Source organism: Panthera pardus, unplaced genomic scaffold (genome assembly GCF_024362965.1).
Source record: "Panthera pardus isolate Hobbes unplaced genomic scaffold, ASM2436296v1 HiC_scaffold_21, whole genome shotgun sequence".
NCBI lineage: Eukaryota > Metazoa > Chordata > Mammalia > Carnivora > Felidae > Panthera > Panthera pardus.
This window is the reverse complement of record NW_026526777.1, coordinates 5129767-5156649: the sequence shown is the minus strand read 5'-3', so window position 1 is coordinate 5156649 and position 26883 is coordinate 5129767. Positions and strand designations below refer to the sequence as shown.

General features: G+C 47.9%; 1 protein-coding gene across 1 annotated transcript; it reads left to right on the top strand.

The window, feature by feature from the left end:
• Positions 1-416: 416 nt before the first annotated feature.
• Positions 417-26883, top strand: CD84 (CD84 molecule). The gene is made up of 8 exons (XM_019433349.2): positions 417-868; positions 12352-12699; positions 18749-19000; positions 19372-19491; positions 20141-20173; positions 21202-21299; positions 21937-21996; positions 23934-26883. The coding sequence occupies exons 1-8, from the start codon at positions 802-804 to the stop codon at positions 23997-23999; spliced, it is 1044 nt and encodes a 347-aa protein (XP_019288894.2). The 5' UTR covers positions 417-801; the 3' UTR covers positions 24000-26883.

Sequence of the window (26883 nt, the reverse complement as noted above, 5' to 3'; positions counted from 1 at the left end):
TTATTTATTTATTTTTTTAAAAATTTTTTTTTTCAACGTTTTTTATTTTATTTTTGGGACAGAGAGAGACAGAGCATGAACGGGGGAGGAGCAGAGAGAGAGGGAGACACAGAATCGGAAACAGGCTCCAGGCTCCGGGCCATCAGCCCAGAGCCCGACGCGGGGCTCGAACTCACGGACCGCGAGATCGTGACCTGGCTGAAGTCGGACGCTTAACCGACTGCGCCCCCCAGGCGCCCCAGTTGTTACCATTTTTAGACGCCTATCGTGTCAACACATTCTTCCTATTCCGTCTTCCCCTACCGCCTTTCGCCCAATAATGCGAACTTGCTTTTCAGGTCTGCCCCAGCTGGACTCTCAGCTCCTCTAGAAAGCCTTCCCCACACTCACCTTGCCTGGGTTAGAGACCCCCGCGGCTCTCCCAGTCCCTCGGATTTTCCCTATTGCAACACTCACCATCCTCTGTGGGAATTGCGTGTTTAATGGTTGATCTCCCCAGCAAGAACCTCGAGCTCCACGAAGGGAGAGACACCCGCTGCTTTGTCGCTCCTTATATCGCCCGCGCCCAGAAGAGTGCCTGGCACGCAGCAAGCATCCAATAAGCATTTGTTGAATAAATAGTTAATTAATGCTAGGCATTTTGCGTTATACGATGGGAAAAAAATTATCATCGTAATACATGGGCCAGTGTTTCCCCAATCTGCTAGCTCACACTTCCTTTCTTAGTCGGGGCTATAAACCGACCAAGGGCACTTCACGTGAAACTGTCTCTTTGCCGGAGGAACGCCTTCCTGTCCACATATGATTACACGCTGGAAGAAGATGGGTCAGCACTACCTGTGGACCTTGCTCCTTTGCCTGCAAACCTGTGAGTTCTGACCTTTGTTGATGCCCTTCCTAGACTTCCATTAAGTTTCAGAAATCGCCCTCGAGGAAGACTTTGACTTGCCCTCTTGGTCTATGTCAGTGCGCACACCCTGGGTCTCAAAAGGTATCCCACTGGCTGGGGAGAGACCTAGGATCCAAACGTAACTGTCCTTCAGCTTTAGAGTTTATATTTCTGAATTTTATCCGTGCCCAGTGTCCAACAGTTTGAGACAAACCCCTCTGCTCCCGAGCGACAGCACTTGGTAAGCCCACCCAGAAAGCCGTCTAAAACCGGGAATAACTTAAAAGCATTTCTTTTTGGCCTTAGATTCTGGTGCACGGTTTTTGACAGAGGTGTGCCCTTCCCGGGGATGTGTCCTTGCTCCCCGAGGTTAGAGTTATGCCTGCTCGTAATTATCATCGTGGACACTTTATCTCTCTTATCTCTCTCCTTTGTTTTCAAAGCACATTCAGAGCTATTATTACTCTGCTTCTGTCTTCCAAAACCCTCTAAAATAAATGAGGAAGAGACTGGTATTTCCATTCTGCAAGTGAGTTAGATCTCAAAAAAGAAATGGAGAACTCGAAATACTGTTTTTCTTACCTCCGGCTTAACAGTAACCTACAAGGACACATGAATATTTGTTGTTGTTAGTACAAAGAAAACTATGCGACATTAACACAGCTCTGGGAGTGTCTTGTCATTGCCTGTATTTTTCTCATTAAATTCAAACAATAACCTTCTGTATATAAAAATTGACTACGCTCGACATTTCTATTATTCTATTTTTTCTTTTTGAGAGAGAGAGAGAGAGAGAGAGCTCACGTGCACATGTGTACCTGTGTGAGCAGGGAAAGGGCAGGCGTAGGGGGAGAGAGAATTCCAAGGCAGAGCCCAATGCGGGACTCGATGGCACGACCCTGAGATCACAACCTGAGCCAAAATCAAGAGTCAGACACTTAACCGACTGAACTATCCAGGTACCCCTGATGACGTTACTAAATCTACATACAGTCTCTCCTACCCCCTTGGGAAAATGGACGAGCAAATTCCTGGCATGTGTTAGAACACAGAGAATCTGGTGGGTTGGGATTTCCTAAAAAGGTAGAAATCAATACACTTTGCTCTCTCTGGTTCCTTTGACCATTTAAAACTGTGGCTCCTTTCATTTGAGCTCCATGGAGATCGCCACTACCAGGAATAGATATTGTTAATCCCGTTGCATACAAAAAAAGTATAAACTAAGATCAGATTAAACGATGCACCTAAAGTTTCACAGCCTGAAATTTATAAGGCTTGAAAGGGACATTGGTTCCTCCCATCCCAGAGCCAGAGATCTTTCTGCTACCCTCTTTCTGGCCTCCTCTCATTAAGTTTTCAACGTCTTAAAAAAAATTTTTTTTTAATGTTTATTTATTTTTGAGAGAGACAGAGTGCAAGCCGGGGAAGGGCAGAGAGAGAGGGAGACACAGCCTCCTAAGCAGGGCTCCAGGCTCCGAGCTGGCAGCCCAGAGCCCGACGTGGGGTTTGAACCCACAAACTGTGGGATCACGACCTGAGCCAAAGTCGGACACTTAACCGACTGAGCTGCCCAGGAGCCTCAAGTTTTCAATTTCTTGATGCTCTTTGAAGTGCTAGCAGATTTACTGTGATCCCTATCAAAATACCAAGAGCATGTTTCACAAAAATAGACACATAGATCAATGGCACAGGACAGAGAGCCCAGAAATAAACCAATGATTATACGGTCAATTAATTTTCAACAAAGAAGGCAAGAATATGCAATTAAAAAAAAGAATGTTCTTCAACGAATGGTACTGGGGAAACCGGACAGCCACATGCAAAAGAACGAAACTGGACCACTTTCTAGCATCATATACAAAAATACACTCAAAATGGATTAAAGTCCTAAATGTGTGATAAGAAACCATAAAAATCCTAGAAGAGAGCGCAGGCTGTAATTCTGCAACATGGGCCATAGCAACATTTTTCTAGATATCTCTTCTGAGGCACAGGCAACAAAAACCAAACATAAACTATTTGGACTGCGTGAAAAGAAAAGCCTTTTGCACAGCGAAGGAAACCGTCGAGAAAACTAAAAGACAACCTACTGAATGGAAGAAGGTGCTCGCAAATGACATATCCAAAAGATTCCTCTGAAATCACTGACATAAGAGAAGTCTGAGCAGGCAAACTCATGACTCTTCCATGTTGGAAAACTTTTCTCAAAGAACCAAGACTCACAGTCTTATGCTTCAAATGCCACTCTCTCATCATGACTTGTGACTATGATCCTGACGGACTCTGCACGTGTCTAGCCACCCACCTTCTTGGGTAGAAGGCGGAAAAGTCCCCCACTTCTGCTCCGTGCCCGTTTCCTTCTCTGTGTTCTTTCTCGTGCTCTTTCAATTCTTCCTTTTCTCTACACTTGCTTCAGTTTCTTCAACCCCTCACCCACCTTGCCTTTCCTGCCCTCCAGCGATAATAGTGATGACTAATCACTTATGGATCATTGCTCTACATTGTCTATATGTATTATTTAGCTTAATCCCCACAATAGCACAGGAGACGAGTATTATCCATACCCCAGCTTTGCAGATGAAACCCAGAAAACTAGAGATCGTTTAGCCAAAGCGTGGAGGAAGTAGGATTTGAACTCCAAAGTCTTTAGACTGAACCACTGAACAAGATTGCCTTTGCCCACTTTGATGCTGACACGGAAGAAAATACTGCCCCCACTGTTGATCGTGATTGCATTTTGGGACTTGTCAGGGGAGAGTGGTGATTTATTCCTGCAAAGACAGGAATATTCAGGCAGAGAATGGGGCTGGTGGGCAAGTCTTTGACAACAAACAGAAGTGTAAGCAGGCCACTGAGGCAGAATATCCAAGGAAATGACCATATCCAGACATGGTTCAAGTACCAGTCATATCCATATGATGTGAGTTGACTCAAATTAGCTTCTTCAAAGTAAACAAAGAGAGAGGCTGCTAACTTTCCCAAGGTCTCATGGCTGTCCAATATCAACAAGGTCTTGATGTCCTGTCGAACGTATAACACAGCAGGAGCATTCCGGAAGTCGATAGTTAGAAGTCTAAGAGGTGAGTGGACCCACTGGGTATCTATCTGTCCACAGATAAGCCCCAACCATCATCCTGGGGGTTAGACACAGGACTTCGTGGCTGGAGAGTCCTGGCGAGATCCCACTGGTCACTAGTCCAGAGTCCTTGTAGAGAGCGACTTTTGAGATAAAGATAAAGCCTCTGTTCTAGAAAGAGGTTTGGGCAGGTTGTTGCCACAATCAGAAAGGCTTCCAAAGCAGAAGCCCAGTTATAGAAAAGAAAAAAAATATGTACGGGGGAAACTGGATATCAAGATATCAGCTCAAAAACCCAGTTTCCAAATAGAGGCTGGGAAGCTGCATCTGTGTGCCAACACGAAACTAAGAGGAGGCGGCCCGAAGCGCTGAGGCAGGCCTGGAGATCAGCATGGTGACTGACCAAGCAGCCAGCGTGTCTTCACAATGGGAGCTCCAAGCTTCAGTGCTAGGCCACCCAGGCTATTCAGGTGTCTCCTGAATCAAATCTTTCCTGTCCTGAACCTTAGAGACAAATGAACCTGCAAATCTGGGGTTACTAGGCTTACCTATGCGGAAGCTGGAAAAGAAAGAGGCATGAGCGATCCGTTGGGGGACAGATGTTGGTGGCACGGAAGCTGGAAAAGAAAGAGGTATGAGCGATCCATTGGGGGACAGATGTTGGTGGCACGAGGCACCCATATTTTCTTCGTTATACTCAACTTTTGATTGTACACCACAGAGGCAAGTGGTGATGGAACAATGGTTGGCCAGGATCCCAACCCGGGTTTGAGAACTTGTGTGCGTGTCTGTTGTCGCTTGTTTGTTTTGAAGAAATGGATCAAGTCAGCCCAGACCTCAAAGAAGATGACAGAAAGTAAAAAGAATCCAGCCGACAATAGTAGAGTATCGTGTAGGGGTGTCGGTTCCTTTTCTTAAAGCCTCGTGACCGAGGACCTGCCACCCTCATGGAGAACGACACAAAACTGGCTGCTCAACCCTTTGCTTCCTCTCTGGTCTCTGCTTCCCTTCACTCAGTGTAATCTGCTCTCTCTTCTGGGGGCTGTAGGGCGCAGCCACCTCCAGCCCCCCTTCCGGGGCTGCAAAATAGGGGGGGGTTCTCCCCCGACTTATTGATCCAGGAGAGGCAGTGGGTGGGAGGAGAGGAGGGGATGGTTAGTTAGAGCCCAAAAAAGCCCAAGAAATGCTCATTTGAAGGATCCTGGAGACGCCAGGGCACACAGATGGGCGTTAGGCAACAGCACTCTTCCTCGTCGCTGCTCTCGGTGGCAGCTCTGTGCTGGCCTCCTCCAACGTGTCTCCTTGTCCCTTTGGAGTTGCCTGGAATGTTATTTTCATCCCTGTAACCACAGCTCTTTGTTTGCTATAACAAACGCATACAAGCGTCTACTATATGCCAGGCATTGTTCTAAGAAATTTCCAAACATTAACTCATTTAACCCTTGTAACACATCTACGGGGTAAGTGCCACCGGTCGCTTCATTTTAAAGCTGATAAAACTGGGGCGCAGAGAGTTTGCTAACTCTCCCAGGGTCTCATGGCTGTCCAGGACTCTAGGCTCAGGCAGTCTGGCTTTTCTTCGCGAAGGGGACCCCCAAGCCCACACCCCAGGGTCCCGGCCTTTTCTTGCCTTTGCTTCTCCTGTAGTATTTCTATGCTCTCCCCTCCCGTCTGGGGTCTGGTGTATGAAGTCAGGAAGTCACCCTCATCGAGAGATGTTGTAAATACGGGTCACCTCGTCTTCACTTTCCTCCCAAGGCTGGTCAGCAACCCCTTTATCCTTTTACTCAATGTGTTACCGACTCTCTAGGATGTTCCTTATAGTAACACTTCCTCAACATTTTTACATTCATCGAAATAATAATGGCAACTACCATTTATGGGTCCCAGGCGTTAAGCAGAGTCCACATCTTTGCAATTGCGTTTCATAATTATCCACATTTTAGGGGTGCCTGGGTGGTCCGACTTCAACCCAGTTCATGCCCTCACAGTCCGTGAGTTCCAGCCCCGCGTCGGGCTCTGTGCTGACAGCCCGGAGCCCGGAGCCTGCTTCGGATTCTGTGTCTCCCACTCTCTCTGCCCCTCCCCTGCTCGCGCTCTGTCTCTCTCTGTCTCTCAAAAATAAATAAACATTAAAAAAAATTTTTAAAAATAATTATCCACATTTTAGGGGTAAGGAAACTAAGAGAATTTCAACAATTTTCTCAACATAGCACAGCTAGGTCCAGATAGACCTGAATTCAACACCCTAATCTTTACACTTCCCAGCTAGACCCGCCCTCCCCTCTTTCCTCTTAGCAGGTGGCCACACCTTCTCCATTTCTAAAGAGATGCAGGCTATCTTCTCTTTTATCCTCTTGCTCCAAAATGTCTGCTATGTACTAAGCACCTGTGGGTGCCCCCAAACAATTCTGTGAGGTGGGTGTTTTTACACCCCATCTTGTAGCAAACGATAAGGGTCTCAGTAAATGTCAGGGATTGAACTTGAATACAGCCCCACCTGGCTCAAACCTGAGTTCCCTCCACCACACCGAGCGGCCTCTCTTCTACCCCCACACCTACAACAAGATACGAAATGCCCCGCCCTTTGAGGTATCATCTCCTTTTTCCACAACTAAGACATGACCCTCCTCTGATTGAAAACCCTCTGCGTTTCCACTGCCCACCATTTCCATTCCACCTTTTGTTCAACGGCAAGTGTTAGTGGTCTGTGTCTCTGCACTGTCCCGGGTCTGGGGATTTGAGGGTAAAGTCACATAACAGGGCACATACCGTGAAGGGAAAACACAGAGCTTCAGAGAGCCCATGAGTAGGAAGGAACACCCAACCTAGAGTAGGGCCGATCGGGGAAATCTTCTTCTTTATGTGAAGACTCTTTGTCATCTTCTTCTCTACCACCTACCCCAACTAATCTCTTCTCTCCTGTCTTTTTTTTTTTTTTTTAGGTATATAGCATTATATAAGTTCCAAGGGTACAACACTATGGTTTGACATCCGAATACACTACAAAGTGATCACCACCAGAACTCTAGTTACTGTCCATCACCGTGTCGTTGACCTTCACCCATTTTGCCCACCCTCCAACCCTTTATGGGAACCATCAATCTGTTCTCTATATCAGTGAGTTTGTTTTTGTAGTATTTGTTTAGTTGTTGTTGTTGTTGTTGTTTTTAGATTTAATACACGAGTGCAGCCGTACGGTATCGGTCTTTCTCTGACTTACTTCACTTAGCATAATACCCTCAAGGCCCATCCATTGCAGACGGCAAGATTTCATTCTTGTTTATGGCTGGGTAGTAATCCATCACCATTCATATCCATTGATGGACAATTAGATTATTTCCCTATCTTGGCTACTGTAAATAATGCTGCAGTGAACAGAGGGGTGCATATATCTTGTTTGAATTAGTGTTTTCGTATTCTTCAGCTAAGTGCCCAGAAGTGGAATAGCTGGGCCGTATGGTAGTTCCCATTCTTAATTTCTTGAGGAATCCCCATACTGTTTTCCATAGAGGCTGCACCAGTTTACATTCCCACCAACAGTGTATGAGGGTTCCCTTCTCTCCTCTTCTTCTTCAGCACGTGTTGTTTCTTGTCTTTTTGATAAGAGCCATTCTAATAGATGTGGTTTTGATTTGCTCTTCCCTGATGATTGGTGATGTTGAACATCTTTTCACGTACCTATGGCCATCTATGTCTTCTTTGGAAAAGTGTCTGTTCAGATTCTGTGACCATTTTTTAGTCAGGTTGTTTGTTTTTTTCATTGCTGAGTTGTATGAGTTCTTTATATATACTAGATATTAACCCCCTATGAGATATATGATTTGTAAATATCTTCGTGCGTTAGTGGGTTTCCTTTGTGTTTTGATGATGGTTTCCTTCGCTGTGCAGCAGCTTTTTAATTCTAGGTAGTTCCATTTGTTTATTTTTCCTTTTGTTTCCTTTGCTTTTGGTGTCGCATTCACAAATCCATCACGCAGGCTGATTTCAAGGAACTTGCCACGTATGTTTTCTTCTAGGTTTTATGGTTTCAGGTCTTACATCCAAGACTTCGATCCATTTTGAGTTCATCTTTATGGTATAGAATAGTGGTCCAGTTTCATTCTTTTGTGTGTAGCTGTTCAGTTCTCCCAGCATCATTTATTGAGGAGATTGTCCTGTCTCTATTATATGTCCTTGGTTTCTTTGTCCGAAATTAATTGACCATATATATGTAGACACCTCTTCTATCTTAAGACAAAATCAAATAAATTAGTTTTACCTAATTCTGTAGCTACCATTCTATTTTATCCCCTTTCTTTCATGATCAGGATTTTCCACTTTTTACCACTTATTCTATTCTCAGTCCTCTAGACTCTGGCCTCCAGTTGAATCATCTTACTTGTACTACATTCTTAAAGGCCATCAACAACCTGCTAATGGACAAACCCAAGGTCTATTTTCAGTCTTTATTCCACTTGAACACTCTGAATCACTAAACATCTGTTCTTGAGACTCTTTCTCCTCTCGGGGTCCACGATATTGTCCAGTATTGGTGCCTCTCTTGCCACTTGGTCTATTTAGGTTTTTTTGGTAGTGCATCCTCTATGGCTGTGAGCCCTGTTCACAAAGCAACCTTGGACTTCAGCCTTACTCTTCCTGAGTGGCTCACCTCTCCTTCCATCCCTTCCTCTTTGCGGATGATTCCTAAACCACATAGATTTCAGTTTAATGGCAAGTGACGGTTCTCAAAAAGAAGAGCGGCTTAAAGAAAGAAGTTTATTTCTTGCTCATATGAAAAAGTCTGGAGCTGGCAGTTCCATTGACTGACTAGTTGACAAAGTTGTGAGGGATACTTTTTCAGCCTTCCTGATCCACTGTCCTCAGTACTTGGCTTCCTCTTCTTGATACAAAATGTGTGTCTAAGATCCGGCTGTCATAGCATCCCAGCCTGCAAGAAGCAACGAAGAGATGAAGAGAGCAAAACGCCCTCTTCTTAAAGACACAGAAGTCATATTCAACACTTCCACTCTCATCCCCTTGACCTGAACTTAGTCATATGACCAAAGTTAGCTAGCAGAGCACCGGGCGATGTAATCTTTATCCTGAGTGACCGTATCCCCTGCTAAAAATTAGGCATTCTCTTGCTAAGAATGAGGGAGAGAACACATATTGGAAATGACGGGCAGATTCTGCCATAGTCCCCAGGCAATACTTTGAGCCCATTCTCCTTCCTTACCTTCCATCCTTCCAACTACTTACTGAGATGGTCCACCATCATCTCAAATTCAATACTTCTAACACTAAATCTGTTTTCTCCTTTGGACTTTTTTCCAGCATAAACTTAGCGTTCCAGTATCTATCAGTTTTCACTGACACAGAGTAGATGCCCACAAACATATTGTTGAGCGGTTGAATTCTCTCGGATTCCTCCTTATTCCTTGCCTTTCTTTGCATTATCTCTCAAATTCCGCACTTCCTTTCCATTCGCGTTTTCATTCTCAGGTTCATGTGCAGATGGCTACAATGGCCTCCAAGATGGTCTCTCAAACCCAGCTTCTCTTTCCTCTTATTCTTCCTACACATCCTTACTGTAGTTCTAGGACGCGAAAATATCATTTTAATCTTCATTCTCAAAAACTTTAATAGTTCCCCTCTGTGGTATAAGCTGCCTCATATCTAAACCAGATATATATCTCCACCTTATCTCTTTCTACTCCGTTATGCAAATCCATATTCGTGCAACCCACACGCATGTTTTTCTGCTTCAGACCTTTTATTCAGGGCCCAAAGACCTGAGACACCCACCCTTCCCCTTTTTATGCAGTAAAATTCTATTCCCTCTTTCAAGGTCCTCCTCAATTTCTGCTTTCTCTAAAAGGTTTTCCCTAACCTCTGTAGCTCAGTGATCTCTCCCTTCTTTAGATTCCTACTGTAATTACTGTCTCTACCATTCACTTGAATTTACCACTTACTACCTCATTTTTTAAAGGAGAGTTATGTGTATCTGTGTGTCTTATTTCCTAAGCAGTTATGAAATTCCACACACACCCCGCCCCGCCCCCCAAAAAAAGGCAGAGACCCTGTCTTGGTCAGAGACTTGCCTAGTGTATTACATGGTAAGTCCTTAAGACACGTTTGTACCACGAGTTCTCTCGGAAATTGGGGTTTTCCTTAAGTCCCCTCCGATGCTAATACAGTGTTTGAGTCCCTACAGCACCAAGCAAAATAAATATTGGGATAGCTTGATCTAGAGATTCTTTTTTAAAACCTGAAGTCTGAAGACAAGCATAAAGTCCATCAAGTGGAGTGGTACCGAAAACTCTCCCTGGCCTTTACTTGAATTAGCCGTTAGTAATGGCTCCTGACACCTTCTTCGACACGGTCCTGGTACCATCAGGAACATCGTGGGCGTGGCCTAGGAAGCCCTAAATGGTATGCACCAATTACAAAGGTGATGCTGAAGAAAGTGATGAAGACAAGAATCCTCCTCATCATCATCGCTATCGGCCTCAGAAGCAGCTCACGTTTCTTGCGCCATGATGGTTACAAAACATTCCACGCGGGTCATCTGGTTTGCCGATCGCTAATTAGGTAGCACAGGTTCTAGGGTTATTATTGCCATTCTACGGATGAAGCGACCGAGACCCAGAAAGGTTCTGTGACTTTGTGAGGTTGTCCGGCTGATAAGCTGCAGTGCCAGACCCTACATCTTCAGCCTCCTTATCTTTCCACTCCATGCTGTGCGCGGTGGCCACCTCTCTGAGACCACAGCTGGAGGGTCTGAAGGTGGCAGAGGCCGCGTTGGGTGCGTGTGTGAGCCCCGGGCCTTTCCTTAGTGAGCCTGGGATCCTCACCGGCTCCACCTACCTACCAGTGCGCCTGCCTCATCACCATATGATACACCAGCATCACTTCCGGAGCAACTTGCTCTGGGGGCGAAATCGTGTTTGAAAAACAGCATCACACACCCTCCACTCTGTGGTGGCACAATTACCATGAACTCTAGCCCTGGCTCGTCTTCACAAACTGCCTCCACACTCCTGGGGTTGGAAGAGAGAAACCACATCCTGTTCTCACATGTAACTGGAATCTACAGACCAGACGAGCACTTGGGTGCGAGGGCTTGACTTTAAAAAAGCCATGGGATATCTGGCCCCAAGTGCAGAACCCAGCGCAGCATGGAGACATCCGTGCCCTTGTTCAAATCATATTAAGAATTTCAAGGTTGGGGCGCCTGGGCAGCCCCACTGGTGGAGCGTCCAACTCTTGATTCCGGCTCAAGTCATGATCCCAGGGTCGTGGGATCGAGTCCCGATTCTCTCTCTCTCTCTCCCTCTGCCTCTCTCCCCAGCTCATGATCTCTTTCTCTGAAATAAAAAGACACCAAGGAAAATCATAACGAAGAGAAAATACATCGACAGGACTGGACTGCATTTATGGAAAGAATGGCTGTATAAGCGGAGCCTCACAGCTCAAATCTGTATTGTTCGAGAGCCCGCTAAATATTTTGTATCTGAGCATCTGTGGGTCTCTGATCAACACTGATCTCTTCCTTTAACTGTGAAAAAGAACAGGAACTCTGTCAATTTTTACTCGCCCACTGTATCCCCCAGCTCCTTACATTATGCTTGGCAAACACGGGTATTGTCAATGCAATTAATGAATACCTGCTGTAGTCTCTAGAATAAAGCCGACTTGGAATAAATGCATGCATTCGTTCACAAATGTATGAACGAATAAATGAATTTTGCTTACTTCAGAAGTTGTTCCCAGAGATTCCAGGCAACACAGAGGTGAATTCCGTTTATTAGTTCATTCCACAAATATTTTCTAAGCACCCGCTGCACGTCCTGTACTCTTCCAGAGACTGGAGATTTAGAAGTGAACAAAAAACACCTCCCCCTATCACCAGCCTGGGGAATATTTACTCCAGAGCCTCTAAAGCGCTCTCTGCCAGTATCTTCCCAGAATAAAGGCATAAATGTAACTTTCTTTTTGCAGAGACCACAGCAGCCAGGCTCTTGTGTCACCTCAGCCGTCCTTGGCAATATGATCTGGGGAAAGAAAGACATTTAATTCTCGAACCTTCTGGAGGTTTATGGTCGTCATCCCTCAAATCTCTTAGAGATGTGGGTCTGTAAGTCTAGGTAAACGTTTCTAATGAAATAGATCCCTTGAAACTTACTGGAAACTTAGTTTTTGAATGAGAACCCTGTAGCCAATTTAGCCATCATAACATTATATGCAGAGTAGAATATCTAAAAAAAAAAAAAAAGGAAGAAAAACTTCCAGAAGCTGGATGAGCTGTATCTGGGGCGGATCCTCAGGGAGGCTCAAGTCTGGGGAGATAGGGAATTCCCAAAGGTACAGTCAGATGGCTATGGTTTTCTTTGTATGTCCCCAGGTCTGGAAGCAGCTGGAAGTGACACAGACATCCTGCCAGTGACTGGGATCCTGGGGGAGTCGGTCACTTTCCCCCTAAACATCCAACAACCGCAGCAAGTTATCAACATCGCTTGGAATTCTGAGACGTCTGTTGCTTTCGTCACGCCAGGAGACCCAGGAACAGCACCCAGAGTCACTGTGACCCACCAACATTACAATGACCGAATAAATGTCTCCCGCCAGAACTACAACCTGGAGATCAGTAATCTGGGGGTGGAAGATTCGGGCATCTACAGGGCTGACATAAATCTGAAGATGGCTGAAACGACGGTCACCACCACCAGGCGCTACAACCTGCAAGTCTATCGTAAGTTGCGGGAGCCCAGGGGGCTTGTTTTGTTTTGCAAATTTGCTGTCTATAGAAGGCCTTCATTTCTGACAATTGGCTTCCCTAAATCTTTTTGCCCTTGTACATGCTTGTATAAATACATCAATGCTAACAAAGAAGAGGTGCCTTTTCTTGTTTCTAGCCACGGAATCTTCAATCAGTGGTTTGTCCCATGGGCCTGGTTTTTCTTTCCTATAAAATGTGACTAATCATACTATTCACTTCCCACAGTCACTGAGAGGATCAAGGGAGATAGGGCATGGAAAGTACTCTTTTTTTTCTTTTTTTAAAGTGTTTATTTATTTTTGAGAGAGAGAGAGAGACAGAGACAGAGAGTGGAGGGGTGGGTGCAGAGAGAGAAGGAGACACAGAATCCGAAGGAGTCTCCAGGCTCTGAGCCATCAGCACAGACCCCGACGCGGGGCTCAAACTCACAGACCGCGAGATCATGACCTCAGCCGAAGCCGGACGCTCAACCGACTGAGCCACCCAGGTGCCCCTTAAAGCACTCTTCTTTTTAATGCTTATTTTTGAGGTGGGGGAGGGGCAGAGAGAGAGGGGGACAGAGGATCCTAAGCAGGCTCTGTGCTGACGGCAGCAAGCCTGATGTGAGGCTCCAACTCATGAGCCGTGAGATCGTGACCTGAACCGAAGTCAAATGCTGGAAAGTACTTTTAAAAAAAACAAAAAACAACACACACTTTTTATTTTAAAATAAGTGTAGATGCATTGCGAGGTGTAAGGAACTGTACCGGAAGGTTCTGTGTGCACTTCACCCAGCCTCTCCCAGTGGTAACATCTGATGCAAGTGTGGTACGATATCAAAACCAGGAAGCTGACAAAGTACGTCTATGGAGCCTGTTCACGTGTGAGTATACGCGTAGCTTGCACCGGACAACCGCTATCACAGTGAAGGTACTTAACTGTACCATGGCGACAAGACTCCCTCAGTCCTTCCTGGTCATCCCTCCCCAACTCCTGGGAGATGCCCATCCCTTCCTCCCATCTATCCTTCTGTTATTTCACGAATGTTACAGAGATGGACCTCGTGTGGCATGTGTGCTTTTGAGATTGGTTGTTTTTTCACTCAGCATAATGTACTTCTGAGTCATCCTAATTATTGCAGGCCTCAATAGTTTATATCTGTTTATTGCTGGATAGTATTCCCTTGTATGGGTGGACTAGGTTGGTTCACCGTTCCATCGATCAAGGGACATTTTAGTTGATTCCACTTTGGAGCGATTACGAATACAGCGGCCATGCACATTCACGTACAAGTTTCTGCATGAAACAAGTTTGTGTTTCTCCGGGATAAATGCCCAAGAATGAAAACATATGGTAAATCCATTTTTCTTTTTTTTTTTTTCTTTAAAAAATGTTTATTGTGACATGGGGCGCCTGGGTGGCTCAGTCGGTTAAGCGTCCGACTTCGGCTCAGGTCGTGATCTCAGGGCTCCCGAGTTCACGTTTCGGATTCTGTCTCCCTGCTTCGGATTCTGTCTCCCTCTCTCTCTGCCCTTCCCCCGCTGGCTCTGGCTCTCACTCGCTCTCAAAAATAAATAAACATTAAAAAAATTTATTTCGATAAAACATACGTAACATTTAATATTTTAACCATTTTTAAGTGTACTGTTCAGTAACATTACCTACATGCACAGTGCTGTACAACCACCGCCATTAGCGTCTCCAGAACTTTCTTCTCTCTTTTAAATAGGTCTATTTTTAGAGAAGTTTAAGGTTCAGAGAAGAATTGAGTAGGAAGTACAGGGAGCTCCCATACGCACCTTGCCCTCCCGGCACACACACATGACGTCCCCACCCCCCACCCCTGGCACACACATTACCTCCCCCATGATCAGCATCCCCACCAGCGGTGCATTTGTTACAGTGAAAATGTACATAAAGTCATCATCACCACCCAAAGTCCAGTTTGCATCACGGTTCACTCTTGGTGTGGTACATGTGACTCTCGAGTATTTGAAATGTGGTGAGCCCAAAGCGAGATGTACTGTAAGTGTAGAATGCACGCCGAATTTCAAAGTCTCAGCACCAAAAAAAGAAGCTAAGAGACCTCATTGATAATTTTTATGTTGGTTGGCGGTTAAGATAACATTTCGGCTATATTAGGTTAAGGAAAATACGTTACTAAAATTAATATAATGTATTTTCACTATTAATGTGACTACTAGAAACATTTTAATTACAAAAGTGATTCACTCTTACAGTGAATCACAATAGTTTTGTTTCTATTGAGCAGCCGTAATTTCTAGCATGCATCATCCTTGAGCCGTGTCTCAAGGATTTCACCATCCACCTGCTCACGGCAGAAAAACACAGACATGTGGCTAAGCCACACTGTGATAGATAGATACCATTCAGGTATATAGTTAAACCGCCGAATTCAAGTTCCATAAAGGCGGGGACTTTGTATATGAAGTCCATCCCTGGATCCCTAGCACCTACCTTGTCAGGCCCATGGTGGGTGCTTCCGAAGTATGTGTTCAATGAAAGAATGAATGACGCATAATAAGTCCCAGGTCCCAACACAGTGCCGGACAATTGTAAGTGCTCAATTCATACAGCATGATTGAATCAGGTTGTACCCGGATGGAAGGCGTAGTGGAAAGGGCATCAGTGCTGGCATTGGATCTCTTCAGCCAAGCTGTTTACCCTCTCTGGGCTTACATGTGCTCATCTGTAGAATGTAGCTTATAACAGGTGTGATTAAAGGAGAGAGCTCCTAGTATAGCCCATGCCTTATGGTTGATGCCTAATGACTAGTCATTACTAACTTTTTAACCCTTAGTCCTTATTTTAAATTCTAATTATGAAGGGCTTCCTAGACGGAGGAGGCTCTGGATTGGGCACGCGTAACACAGTCAAAGAACCGTACCCTGCCGTGGACACTTTAGAAAATACCTGGTTCATTCAAGAACTTTGGTTGGGAAAATAAAGAGGGTGTTCAATTTCAAGACGTTTGTCTTCATCTTTTTATGTTCAGTTTTACCCACTCGACCTTTGGAAGGTATTATGCCACCTGCGGTTAGGACAGACCACGGGAAAGTCTCGGAGAAAGTCAGATTGCCCACATACCAAAATCTGTACCTTTTAGGGAGGTGGTTGAGCAGATGAAGAGAAGGGAACTGACATTTATTGAGCTCTCTGTGTCTGGCATTCTACCACCTAATTTTGAAAAATACAGAGAAATCACACATATTTGGGCAATATATGCACAGAGAGAAAGACAATACAGTGCATTGCAACTCTTCCTTCTCCAAGGCAGTCATTGTTGCTAGTTGATTTTGATTTTCCCATAGATAATTAATGTAGATGGATAGATAGATGATAGATAGATAGATAGATAGACAGACATTTGGGTGTTTCTTTCTTTCTTTCTTTCTTTCTTTTTTAATTTTTTAATTTTTTTCAATATATGAAATCTATTGTCAAATTGGTTTCCATACAACACCCAGTGCTCATCCCAAAAGTAGGGTGTTCTTTATATACAATAGCTCATTCAGTCCTCACAACAAACAACACTGGCAGGAACAAAGCATCCTCGTGTTGTAAATGACAGAGTGAAGGTTCAGTGAAGCTGTATGTGTCCTCACTCTAGAAAGCAGTAGAGCCTGGTTAGACACGGGTCTGCCGTGGCTTTCCCACTCGCGACCACAGCTCTGACCTCTGCCCAGCAGCCTGGTTCTGGTAACATCTCTGTTCCTGCTGAAAAAAACGAGATAGGCTCTTATTCATTACCAGTCCTCCCCCACTTCAACACCCAGCAAAAAAAAAAAAAAAAAAAAAAAAAAAGGTCTTTCTAAAAATAAGTAAATACCAAGCAGAGACTTCAACATTCTTGTAAATCGAGTTTCTAAAGACACACACACACACACACACACACACACACACACAGGCTTATTTTTTTTGCTATATACATCTGTATCTGTCACCTCTGTAGCTCATCAAGGTTACTTCAAACTTGTTGGGAGTTTTTTCATAAGTCACCACTAATTCTGCTCTGGAATAGACCCCTCTGAGAGGACCCCTCTGCTTAGGACCGGGGTTTCTGGTGACGTTAGAGTAAGAAACCTTTACAGCTTCTTACTTCCCATATTCTCCCTCACATGCACAGACAACTTTGGAAACACCACATTAATTAGAAAGCTACATGCCGGTTCCTTCTGAGCCCTTCCCACGTGACTATGGTGGAAGGAAAAAACCCAGCACCGCAGCTTGGCCAAGCATGAACTAAATTTACCAACCCTGAATGTGGGCGTTTTCTTATCTGCTGGTAAAAGAGAGAAGATCTTCCCCCTTCCTTCTGCTGGCCCCAGATAGCTCTTACTTCAAACTAAATATAAATTGTTCTTCAGTTAACCCTTTCCTAGCCTACAACTTGTACAGTTTACCTTTTGAGTGCTTTGGTAAAAACATTTTTTTTTTTTTTAGTGAACTTTTTAAAGAGATTGTAACTGGAGGGCACTTGTTGGGATGAGCACTGGGTGTTGTATGGAAACCAACTTGTCAATAAATTATATTAAAAATAAATAAAAATAAAAGAGGCATAGAGTCAACTCCCCCCAAAAAAGAGAGAGAGAGAGAGAGACTGTAACTTTTCACCATGGGCACTTCAAAACAAAACAAAACAACTTAATGAAAATACACCAGAAAACAGAGTAAAAAAACCTCTTTAAATGCTTACTTATTTCTTTTGAGAGAGAGGAAGTGTGAGTGGCGGAGGGGCAGAGAGAGAGAGAGAGAGAAAGAGAGAGAGAGAATCCCAAGCAGGCTGCTCGCTGTCAGCACAGAACCCAACTCGGGGCTCAATCCCACAGACTGTGAGATCGTAACCTGAGCCGAAATCAAGAGTCGGTTGCTTAACAGACTGAGCCACCCAGGTGCCCCCCCAAATGTTTTTAAAGACTGTTTCGTGCAGTGGGGTGCTGATAAATGTTCAGCGGGTTCTCGATGGCCCGTATGTGCGTGCTCACACGCAGAGATTTTATTGACACAGAGGATGTGCGACACACAATTTCATAAATGATAATAAAATATACAGGAGTCTTTATCGTAAATCCCATAGAGCCAGTTATATTTACAGATGCTTTCACAGATTTTTGCTGGACATTTATGCCACGCAACCTACGTTGCAATCGATGAAGAAGCCAACAGGAATATTGGTTGGTATTTTCGTTACATTAACCGATGAGGAAAAAGTGATCCGACAAACTCATTACAGAGCTTCACTTGCACATCGATGCGAGCAACTTCTGAATCGGATAACCGTTTTCAGACGCCGGAAGAAGATTTCCTCGTTTTTTGGTGCTATTCACAATGTAATGGCTGCAGACTGGAGGCATTTTTCAGCCGAATCTGCTTTAGTAATCCTTCTCCTACTGTTTTCTTCAGTCCAGAGTGACCATCAGCAACGCAGGCGGTCCAGCCCAAGTTTGTAACCTTGGCCAATTTCTGCCGTGTAAATATCCCCATTGCGCGTGGCTCATTTTAAGACAGGCAGAATTGGGAAGACTTTGTAAAGCGTGACAAAAGACACATACGACAGATGTGAGTAACTTTTAGAGCACAGATAATTGTAATTGTCCAAAAAAAAAAAGAAAGCGGTGAGTTTTGAGTACGTGTTAGCTTTTTTAAAAAATGCAATGTAGTTCTTTGTAAGTTTTTATAATTTAATTTTTCACGATGGCTGTGTTTAACCGCCCTCTTGAAAAAATTTCTGGGGGCGCCTCGGTGGCTTAAGTCGGTTAGGCGTCCAGCTTCGACTCAGGTCATGATCTCATGGTTCGTGAGTTCGAGCCCCCCCATTGGGCTCTGTGCTGACATCTCGGAGCCTGGAACCTGCTTCGGATTCTGTGTCTCCCTCTCTCCGTGTCCCTCCCCCGCTCCCACTCTCTCTCTCTCAAAAATAAATAAACATTAAAAACATTTCTGAAGACTTAACGGTTGGCTCTCACAGGCTGGTATAGGCCGGCTCCAGCTTACTACGGACACGTGCGTTTTCCCCTCCCAGGTCGGCTTGGGAAGCCAAAGATCACTCAGAGTTTAATGGCATCTGTCAACAGCACCTGTAACGTCACACTGACATGTTCTGTGGAAGACGAAGAAAAGAATGTCACATACAGTTGGAGCCCCTTGGGGGAAGAGGGTAATGTCGTTCGAATCTTCCAGACCCCTGACCACCAAGAGCTGACTTACACATGTACAGCCTGGAACCCTGTCAGCAACAGCTCCGACTCCATCTTGGCCCGACAGCTCTGTGCAGGTGAACAGCTCTGTCCGTCTCTCCTTAGCCTCCGAGCGGCGAGGCCTGAACTGGGCCTCGTTCCCCAGTGGAGTGTCCCTCCCTCACGCCAGGCCCGGTCTCCAGGGACATCTCCCCCCCGCAGGAGGACCTGGCAAAGAGCCCAAAGCTGTCCGAGATAGGCCAGGCACTTGGGGGGTTCCGGAGGCCGCCCCCGCTTGGCCCTCTGATTCCGTGTCTAATCCTGACCTTCGATAGCAGAAAGGAGAGTTTCCCTTGGAGCTTTGGCACCCCCCTGGAGGGGACCCCATTTTTGATAGTGCCCCTGAGTGGGAGCAAGCCCGTGGGCCTATTTCCTGAGAGCCAAGTCTCCTTGTGTCTTCTGTTTCCAGACACGGCAGCGGGCCTCCGTCCCCGCCACACTGGGCTGCTGAGCGGGCTGGCCGTGCTCTTTCTGTTTGTTGTCATTGTGCCTTCACTGCTTCTGTGCCTTCTGTGCAAAAGAGGACAAGGTAAGATTTTTCCAGTAGGTAAAGTGTGGAAACGCACCTTCCTTCTTCCTGGGGCTGGAGTCATTTATCCAAGGTGGTGTGGAGAGGTCCTCTGTTTCAGGGAACCTGCCTTCCTCTGAGCCCCACCCCACCACCTCCAGTGATGACCCCTCGTCCCGGATGCCGGTGCCCTGAGTGCGCTTCAGAATCTCTTCCTGAGGTCGCCGGTATCTGGTGGGCTCAGAATTTGGGTTTGAGTTGAGTACTGCAGTTAAGAGGCTGTGCTTCACAGGATAGGTGTCTTTACCTCTCTGGCTCAGTGCTCTCAACACGTGAAATGAGATCTGAACTAAAGGGTTTCCAGGGTCACTTCCAATTCCATTTTGTCTATGACCTTTGGAGAGTCATTGGGGACATGTACTAACTTAGGATTCCATGGTCATCGCTAGGTACCTCTGGATCCTTCTGGATCCTTCTGTGAGTGTGCCATTCGCAATTCAGAAACCCTGATCTTGGGGTCCCAGAGGATCATTATACCCTCCTGTGCCTCCCAACCCCACCATCTCCCGAAACCTTCCTTCCCCACCAATCCTAACAACAAGCCTGGATGTAGAGAGGCCCCACCTCTGCCTCCATGTTCCTTGACTCTCCTTTGGGTCTGATTCCTTAGGTTCCTACCTGAAGACCTCCAGGAAGAACTCTGGTAAGTTCTCAGCCACGCAGTTCCCCCTGGATGACAACTGGGAGAGATGAGTTCACGGCAGATTGCTTAAGACTCAGCTTCTGCTTTGCAGACAGTCTGGGCGGAAGGTCCCGGGTGCGCTGGAGTATGAAGGCCCTAGATTCTGGCCATCTCTTTTTAACTTCACCGTGAAGTGTTCCAAGGAGAGGAACACACTGGGGTGAATGCCTTTAACAGCTCAGGAATTCTTAAGAGTAGGGACTGGTCTCTCCCGTCTTTGCCTCTCCGTGGCCTCACACACAGCCCGGAGCACAGAGGGAGCTTAGACAGTGTTTGACCGTGAAGATCTATCAAGCGACCGTGCATGGATTTTTGTTGTTTATTTATTTGGGGGGGGGGGGGGCAGGGGAGGGGCAGAGAGAGGGGAGGGAGACAGAGGATCTGCAGTGGGGTCTGCGCTGAGAACGGAGAGCCTCATGCGGGGCTGGAACTTAGGAAGCGCAGGCTCATGACCTGGGCCAGAGTTGGACGCTTAACCCACTGAGCCACCCCAGGGCCCCACGACAACGCATGTTTACAGAGTGTCTTCTATGTGCTTAACATTGAGGTGGTAACAGTGAAGGAGTCCAAAACGGTGTCTAACTAGAGAGAATCAATCTGGTTGAAGAACCAAGACCTCATGGGAAGAGGCAATTGGCCAGCCAGGCGGTCAGCACGAAGTGCCAGAGACGCCCTGGGAGGAGGAGGTCCTCTGCCGGCCTACTCGGGGCTGGGAGAATGTCGTCAGCCTAATGTGGACCCTAGAGCAGGCAGGGTCCCCACGGAGCCCTGGGTGAGTGAGGCCCGGGCCAGTGCCTCCCACAACACACGAAATCCCCAGAAGACAGAGAGGCAGTCCAAGGACCCGAGCATCTGTCTCAGGACAGTGGGAGCCATTTGACCCTTTAGGGCTTTATTTCTTTATCCGAAAAAGAGAACGTTACAATAGCTCATCTCTAGACTCCAGCCACCTGTCACACCCTGCGCTCCTCTGTTTATTTGTGACACAGATGCCATCTCTAGGAAAACGATATACGCTTATGTCATGGTCACGAGAGATGCCCCACCAGCAGAGGGCGGAATCTATGATGAAATCCCCCAGTCCAAGGTGAGCTGATACTACTCATGGGCCACTCCCCTCCCCACACACACCCCCAGGAGTCGGGGAACAACAGGCCAAGGATCTGGAGTCTCCAACCAAGAATCATCATGTCAGGAAAATGATGCCAGGAGCCCCTCTACGAGGACAGGAACATGGCCAACTGTCACCCCATGGCGGCCTCCAGGGCTGGAGGCCATCAGCTTCCACATGGGGGCCTGGCTGTGGGTGAGGCCAGAGGCTTCCTTAGGGATGGAGCACCTTCCATGGGGGACCTGGTGTGAGGTGAGGGCTACTAGGTGGCCACTGGCACAGGAACAGGGGGCTAAGGGGCCTCCAAGGGTACAGAACTGAAAGGTCCCCTTGAACTCAACTTCCTGTTCTGGCTGCAGCACAGCCCCTCCTCCCATTGGCCATTCACCCGCCTGCCCCTCCCTCACCTCCCCATACCCGACCCTGACCCTCTCCGACGCTGGATGGAACCAGAGCTGAGGCGGGGGGTTGGGGGCCGTGAGGGGGTTGGGGGTTGGGGGTGGCTGACTAGTGGCATGGGAGCAGGGGGCAGGAGGCGGGGCAGAAGCAGGAAGGGGAACTCGAGAGGTTTTCGCCTGGGCCCCACACTGAGGGGAAGATGGGTGTTTTACAGGAGCGCCCCGCCAAGGAGGAGCCCGTGAACGGGATTTATTCCACACTGCAGACTGAGAAGGTGAATCCTTGTTGTGTTTTTATTTCTGTGGTCCCGTACTCCGGCAAGGGCTCCGGCCAATCTGCTGTACCCTGCCCACCCCACCAGGGGCCAGAGGGTTCCCTCGGTCCCCTTCTCTGTACTTCCCGAGACTAAGTGCCCAGGGCCTTGGTCTGCAGTTATCTCACGCATGAGTCCTCCTCCCCAGGTCCACGGCCATCCGACAGCTGGCCTGCGTGTAAATGCAGGAGCCTCTGAACTCTGGTGTGGAAACGCCAGCCTCTAGAGCACCTGGGGCCATACCAGCTCACAGGGCAAAATTAGAGAAACCAGGTGCCCCCCTCTGGACAGACACAGACCCACACCAGTTACCCAGACCGGCAAGTAGAACACAGGCTGAATTTCAGTTCCACATTCCCTACATCCGGTTGACTTTTACAGTATGCAACCTGTACAACAATCTGCGGCGGAGCAGTGACACTCACAGGGCCCCGGGCCTCAGTGTCCTGCTCTGGAATACACAAAGAGGAGAGGTAGGTCCTGTGCTGTGACAGGACTTCCAGTCTGGGGGATGTCACTGTCTGAGGATCCTTTTTCACTATAGTCAGAAGGACAGATTTGAGGTCTCTTGGCGAATCAAATGTTTTGTTAGTGTGCCTGTTGAGCAGCTGGGCAAAATCATCGTAAGAGATCAGTATGAACCCGGGGAGTCTAGGGGAAAGGGAAAAGAGTGAGGCAATGGGAACAAATCAAGAGCGGGAGGAAATATTAGGAAATTGGCTACAGTGGATCGGGAGTAAGAATTAAGAGCTGAACCGGCAGGGCGTCTGGGAGTTTGCAAGAGAAATCCGTGCACGGGTCAGTTGGGGTGTAGAGATAAGCCGGGGTCCTGGAGAATGAGACAGAAGGACCTCTTCTTCCTCAGTGCTCAGGAGCAGCAAGGAGGGAGGGGGAAGTGAAGGGGCGACTGAGGAAAGAAGGAGGGAAGGGGAAGGAGAAGCGGGCAGTGAGGGGCAGGGTGGCCGCCTGTTTGCGACGGGATCGGAAGGACAGCGGGAGGACACGGGCGATGATATGGGCAAGGACTGGTCAGAGGAACCGATCAGGGCTTCCCGGCTTGCGGCATCTCGAAGCGTGTCCTCTGGACCAGGTGGACGGAGGTTAGGATTGGTCCCTGCGTCCTTTGAAAATTCTTTTTTCCTCCTGGGCCCGCCTTATTTGGGAGCGGGCTGGGGAGGGCTGTGGGTCTGCCGGGCCCAAAGCGGAGCTCACACCTGCCAGTTCCACACTGGGGCGCTCTCACCGTGGCCTTAGTCCCACGCGCGGCTCACTTCCCGTGAGAACACGGGACCCTTCACGGACCAGGCCGTAGGGGAGGTCGGTGGTCAGAATGTCAGGACTAAGGGCCCGTGCCATGTTCTCTTGGGGAATCTGGGGGAGGGGGTGCCAGTGGGCGAGTGGGGAGTCCTGGGAACCCCCGGTGGCGAAGCCGCCAGCCCCAAGCCCCAGCCCTACCCCCAAGGCTAAGACTCCACCAGCCGGCGGGAAGGTTGCCTGCAGAGCTCCCTGCCATCAGACCACAGGACCCTAGTGGCAGTGACCCTCCGCTGTGTGAGGTGCAATTATGGGGGTTCAGAAGGAGCTGGCGCTCCGCTGCGAACCAGGAAGACTGGTAGTTTGAGCCTACGGTCAAAATCAGAGCGAATACCCCCATTCCCGCCTGCTGCCTTTGTGTGGGCCACGCAGTTGATTGCACAAGGGCTTCCGAGAGGGAGACCGGAGGCAGAGGCAAGGGACCCAGCAAAGGGCAGAGCCCTGCTGGCCCAGATTCCGCCAGCACCAGGGAAACGGAGGCACCTCCCTGTGCCCTCTACAGAACCGTCCTGGGTGCCGCCCGGGGCTGGGGTTCCCCAGCGGCAGCTCATGCTTAACCTGTCGCTCCATCTCCTCGTAAGCAGATGGGGAAGACCAGCACTCAGGACGGCAAACCTCCTGGGACTTCAACCTATGAAAATGTGATCTAGGCTCCTGGACGGCATTCACTCTGCGGACACCGAGCTTCCCACGTCATGTGTTCCAGCAGATGCCCCAGACCCAGACTCCCTCTGTTCGGATCTTACCTGGACATAGCAAACCATCACCCCAATACGGGACTTTTCGTTGACTGGAGGTGATGACCCTTCCCAGCGACCCCGTATGTAGAAAGGATTGATGTTTCGCGCACCGCCTGGGACGCCCTGACCACGCTCAGTGTCCGGGAGGGGCCCCGGCGCACGGCCTCCACGGTCCACACGGCACCTTGGGCAAATTAGGCAAAAAACCCCCTTTTCCAGAGACGGATACAGCCCCTCCCAAGTGTGTGGCTTGACAAGTAGAGGGTGGGCTGCATTTCAGCCTCCTCTTGCCCCTCTGCCCAGGAACTTTTGTGCAGGGGACAGCTGGCTGGACCAGCCCAACCAACCCCATGTGACGGTGTCGCCTGGGAAGCCATTGGAGGGGTAGCTCTCCACCGTGCAGACACACCCTCCAAATGGAGTGTTGGCAAGTGGTCTTTCTGTAGGGACGAGGTGGTTGGGGCATATTTCTTCAGGCTGTACTTCAGAAGCCTCTTAAGCTTTTCTTTCTAGCCCAGCTTTCCACGTGACTGGGTGCTTGAGTGCCCAGCTATTAACATTATTCTAAGGGTATCCACGAGGGTGTTCCTGGATGAGATTAACATTTGGATTAGTAGACTGAGTAAAGTAGGTTAATCCCCGCTCCAGTACGGGCGCCCATCACCAAATCCGTTAAGAGCCTGGGTAGAAGGAGGAGGCAGAGTAAAGGAGAATTCGTTCTCTCTGCCTGACCGTCTTGGAGCTGGGACGTCAGTGCTCCTGCCCTAGGATTTGGATTTGGATTTGGACTGGAGCTTTCACCATCAGCTCTCCAGCTGGCTGACTGCAGACCTGGGGATTTCTCAGTCTTCATCACCACTCAAGCCAGCTCCTTGTTGTATATATCGCTTTCCTGTTGGTCCCGTTTCTCTGCAGAGCCAGACTAACACCTATTCGTATACGCTTAAGGGCAGGATCCATGACGTCATGACATTAAAGAGTGACCACGAGAGCTGAGAGTGTCAGTCACTCGTGCATCCACCGCCCCAAACACCATGCCTGGTGCCCTGATGTGAATAAATGCTGCTGAATAGAATTGAAAATGACCAGCCAGCTCAAATGGAAGGTAGACGTTGCAAGTGTGGATAGACAGAAGCCAACACGCGTGGCGGCATCCGGGTATGGCAAGCGTTCAATGTCAGAAAGCAGACGTCAGTGTACGGCCATGGGGGTGGGGGGGAGACTCTCAGAGTTAGACCAACGTACGCATGAACTAAACCAGTGAACCAGGTGTGAGGTGAGAGGCAGTCACCCTAGGGAGACACGTGAAGGAAGAAATAAAGAGACTTGTCCTAAGGATGGAGAAGCCCCAAAGTGACATTCAACAGACCCTAAAATAGAAGCATGTCTCACCTTCACCTGAGTTGAGGGACCCCTCCTGAACGTCGCCCTTCTCTAACCCGCCCCGCCTCTCCCTGGTGCGCTCAGCCAGTCAAATTGCTAGTGTCCTAGAGCCCCGCTGGCGAGTGGGGAAGAAGGAAAAGAGCCAGAGGCCAGAGTCCCTTGGGTCTCCCATGAGAGAACACACCGGGAATTCTTCACGTGGCCTTTGGGACTGAGGACCACCGAGCTCCTGTCTCTCACTCTTCCCTTCCTGTGAATCTTCCGATTTCTGAAGATGGAAGCTTCTCACCCCATCCCTTCAGGGCTCGGTGTTCAGATTCCCCTTCTGTAAAATGGGGGTGATCTTCATTTCCACAGATTTAAGACGAACTAGATTGTGACCGATGGGTCTACACAACTATTCCTTCGATGGAACGGAATCTCGTATCACGCCCAGATGGGCCAGCTTTCACAAATGTGTGTTGAAATTGAAATCTCGGGGCCCCCGGGTGGCTCAGTCGGATGGACATCTGAGGTCGACTCAGGCCACGATCTCCCAGCTCGTGAATTCGAGCCCCACATTGGGCTCTCTGCCATCAACACAGAGCCCACTTCTGATCCTCTATCTCCTACTCTCTCTGCCCCTCCCCTGCTGACGCTCTCTCTCTCTCTCTCAAAAAGAAATTGAAATTTCAGGGGCAGGGCCCCTTAGTGGCAAGAGCAGGTAAGGCAGCACCTCCCCAGGGGCCTGTGGGTCCACATGGGCCTTTTCGGTAGAGAACTTGAGAAACAATGCAGGGAATGCCTTTCAGAAAAAGAAAGTGAAGCCAATTTAAAACGGGATGTTTTCAAAAAAGCTATAGAATGCTCTAAACTACACAGCCCACACGAGAAGAACTTGACTGGGCCACTTTGGAAAACGGGCAAAGGAAAGGCGACTGACCTGTCTGGCATTTCTCAGATTCAGCCCGGAGAAAAGAAATGGCCGGGCCATATTTTCTTCCAGATGTATTACTTTTCTTCTGCTTGACTTTTCCCTGAGTTTTCCTTGATGTGAGTAATTTTTTGCAGAATCATTAGTGACAGTCTCTACTGGCTGTAAAATGAAGTTTGAAGAAGGAGACAGAAGGAAGAAGGGTATTGACTGGTCCCAAAACGCAGGCTTCGACGCTGGAACGCCTGCGTCGGCATCCTGGTTTCTTGGTTCTGAGACGTCGGGCAATTTAGGCTCACCTCTCTGGGCCTCAGTTTCCCTGCTTGTAAAATGGGGGTAATAACAGCTCCTACCGCATAGGGTTGATGTAGGGACTAAATGAGGCTGCCCTGTAAGAATGTGCCTGCAAATTGTTCTTATAGGCCCAACACCTCCATCGGATGCTAACCCTGTACAACCGGGTTCTTGTAGCACAAATGTAGCCGATATTGTGCTAAA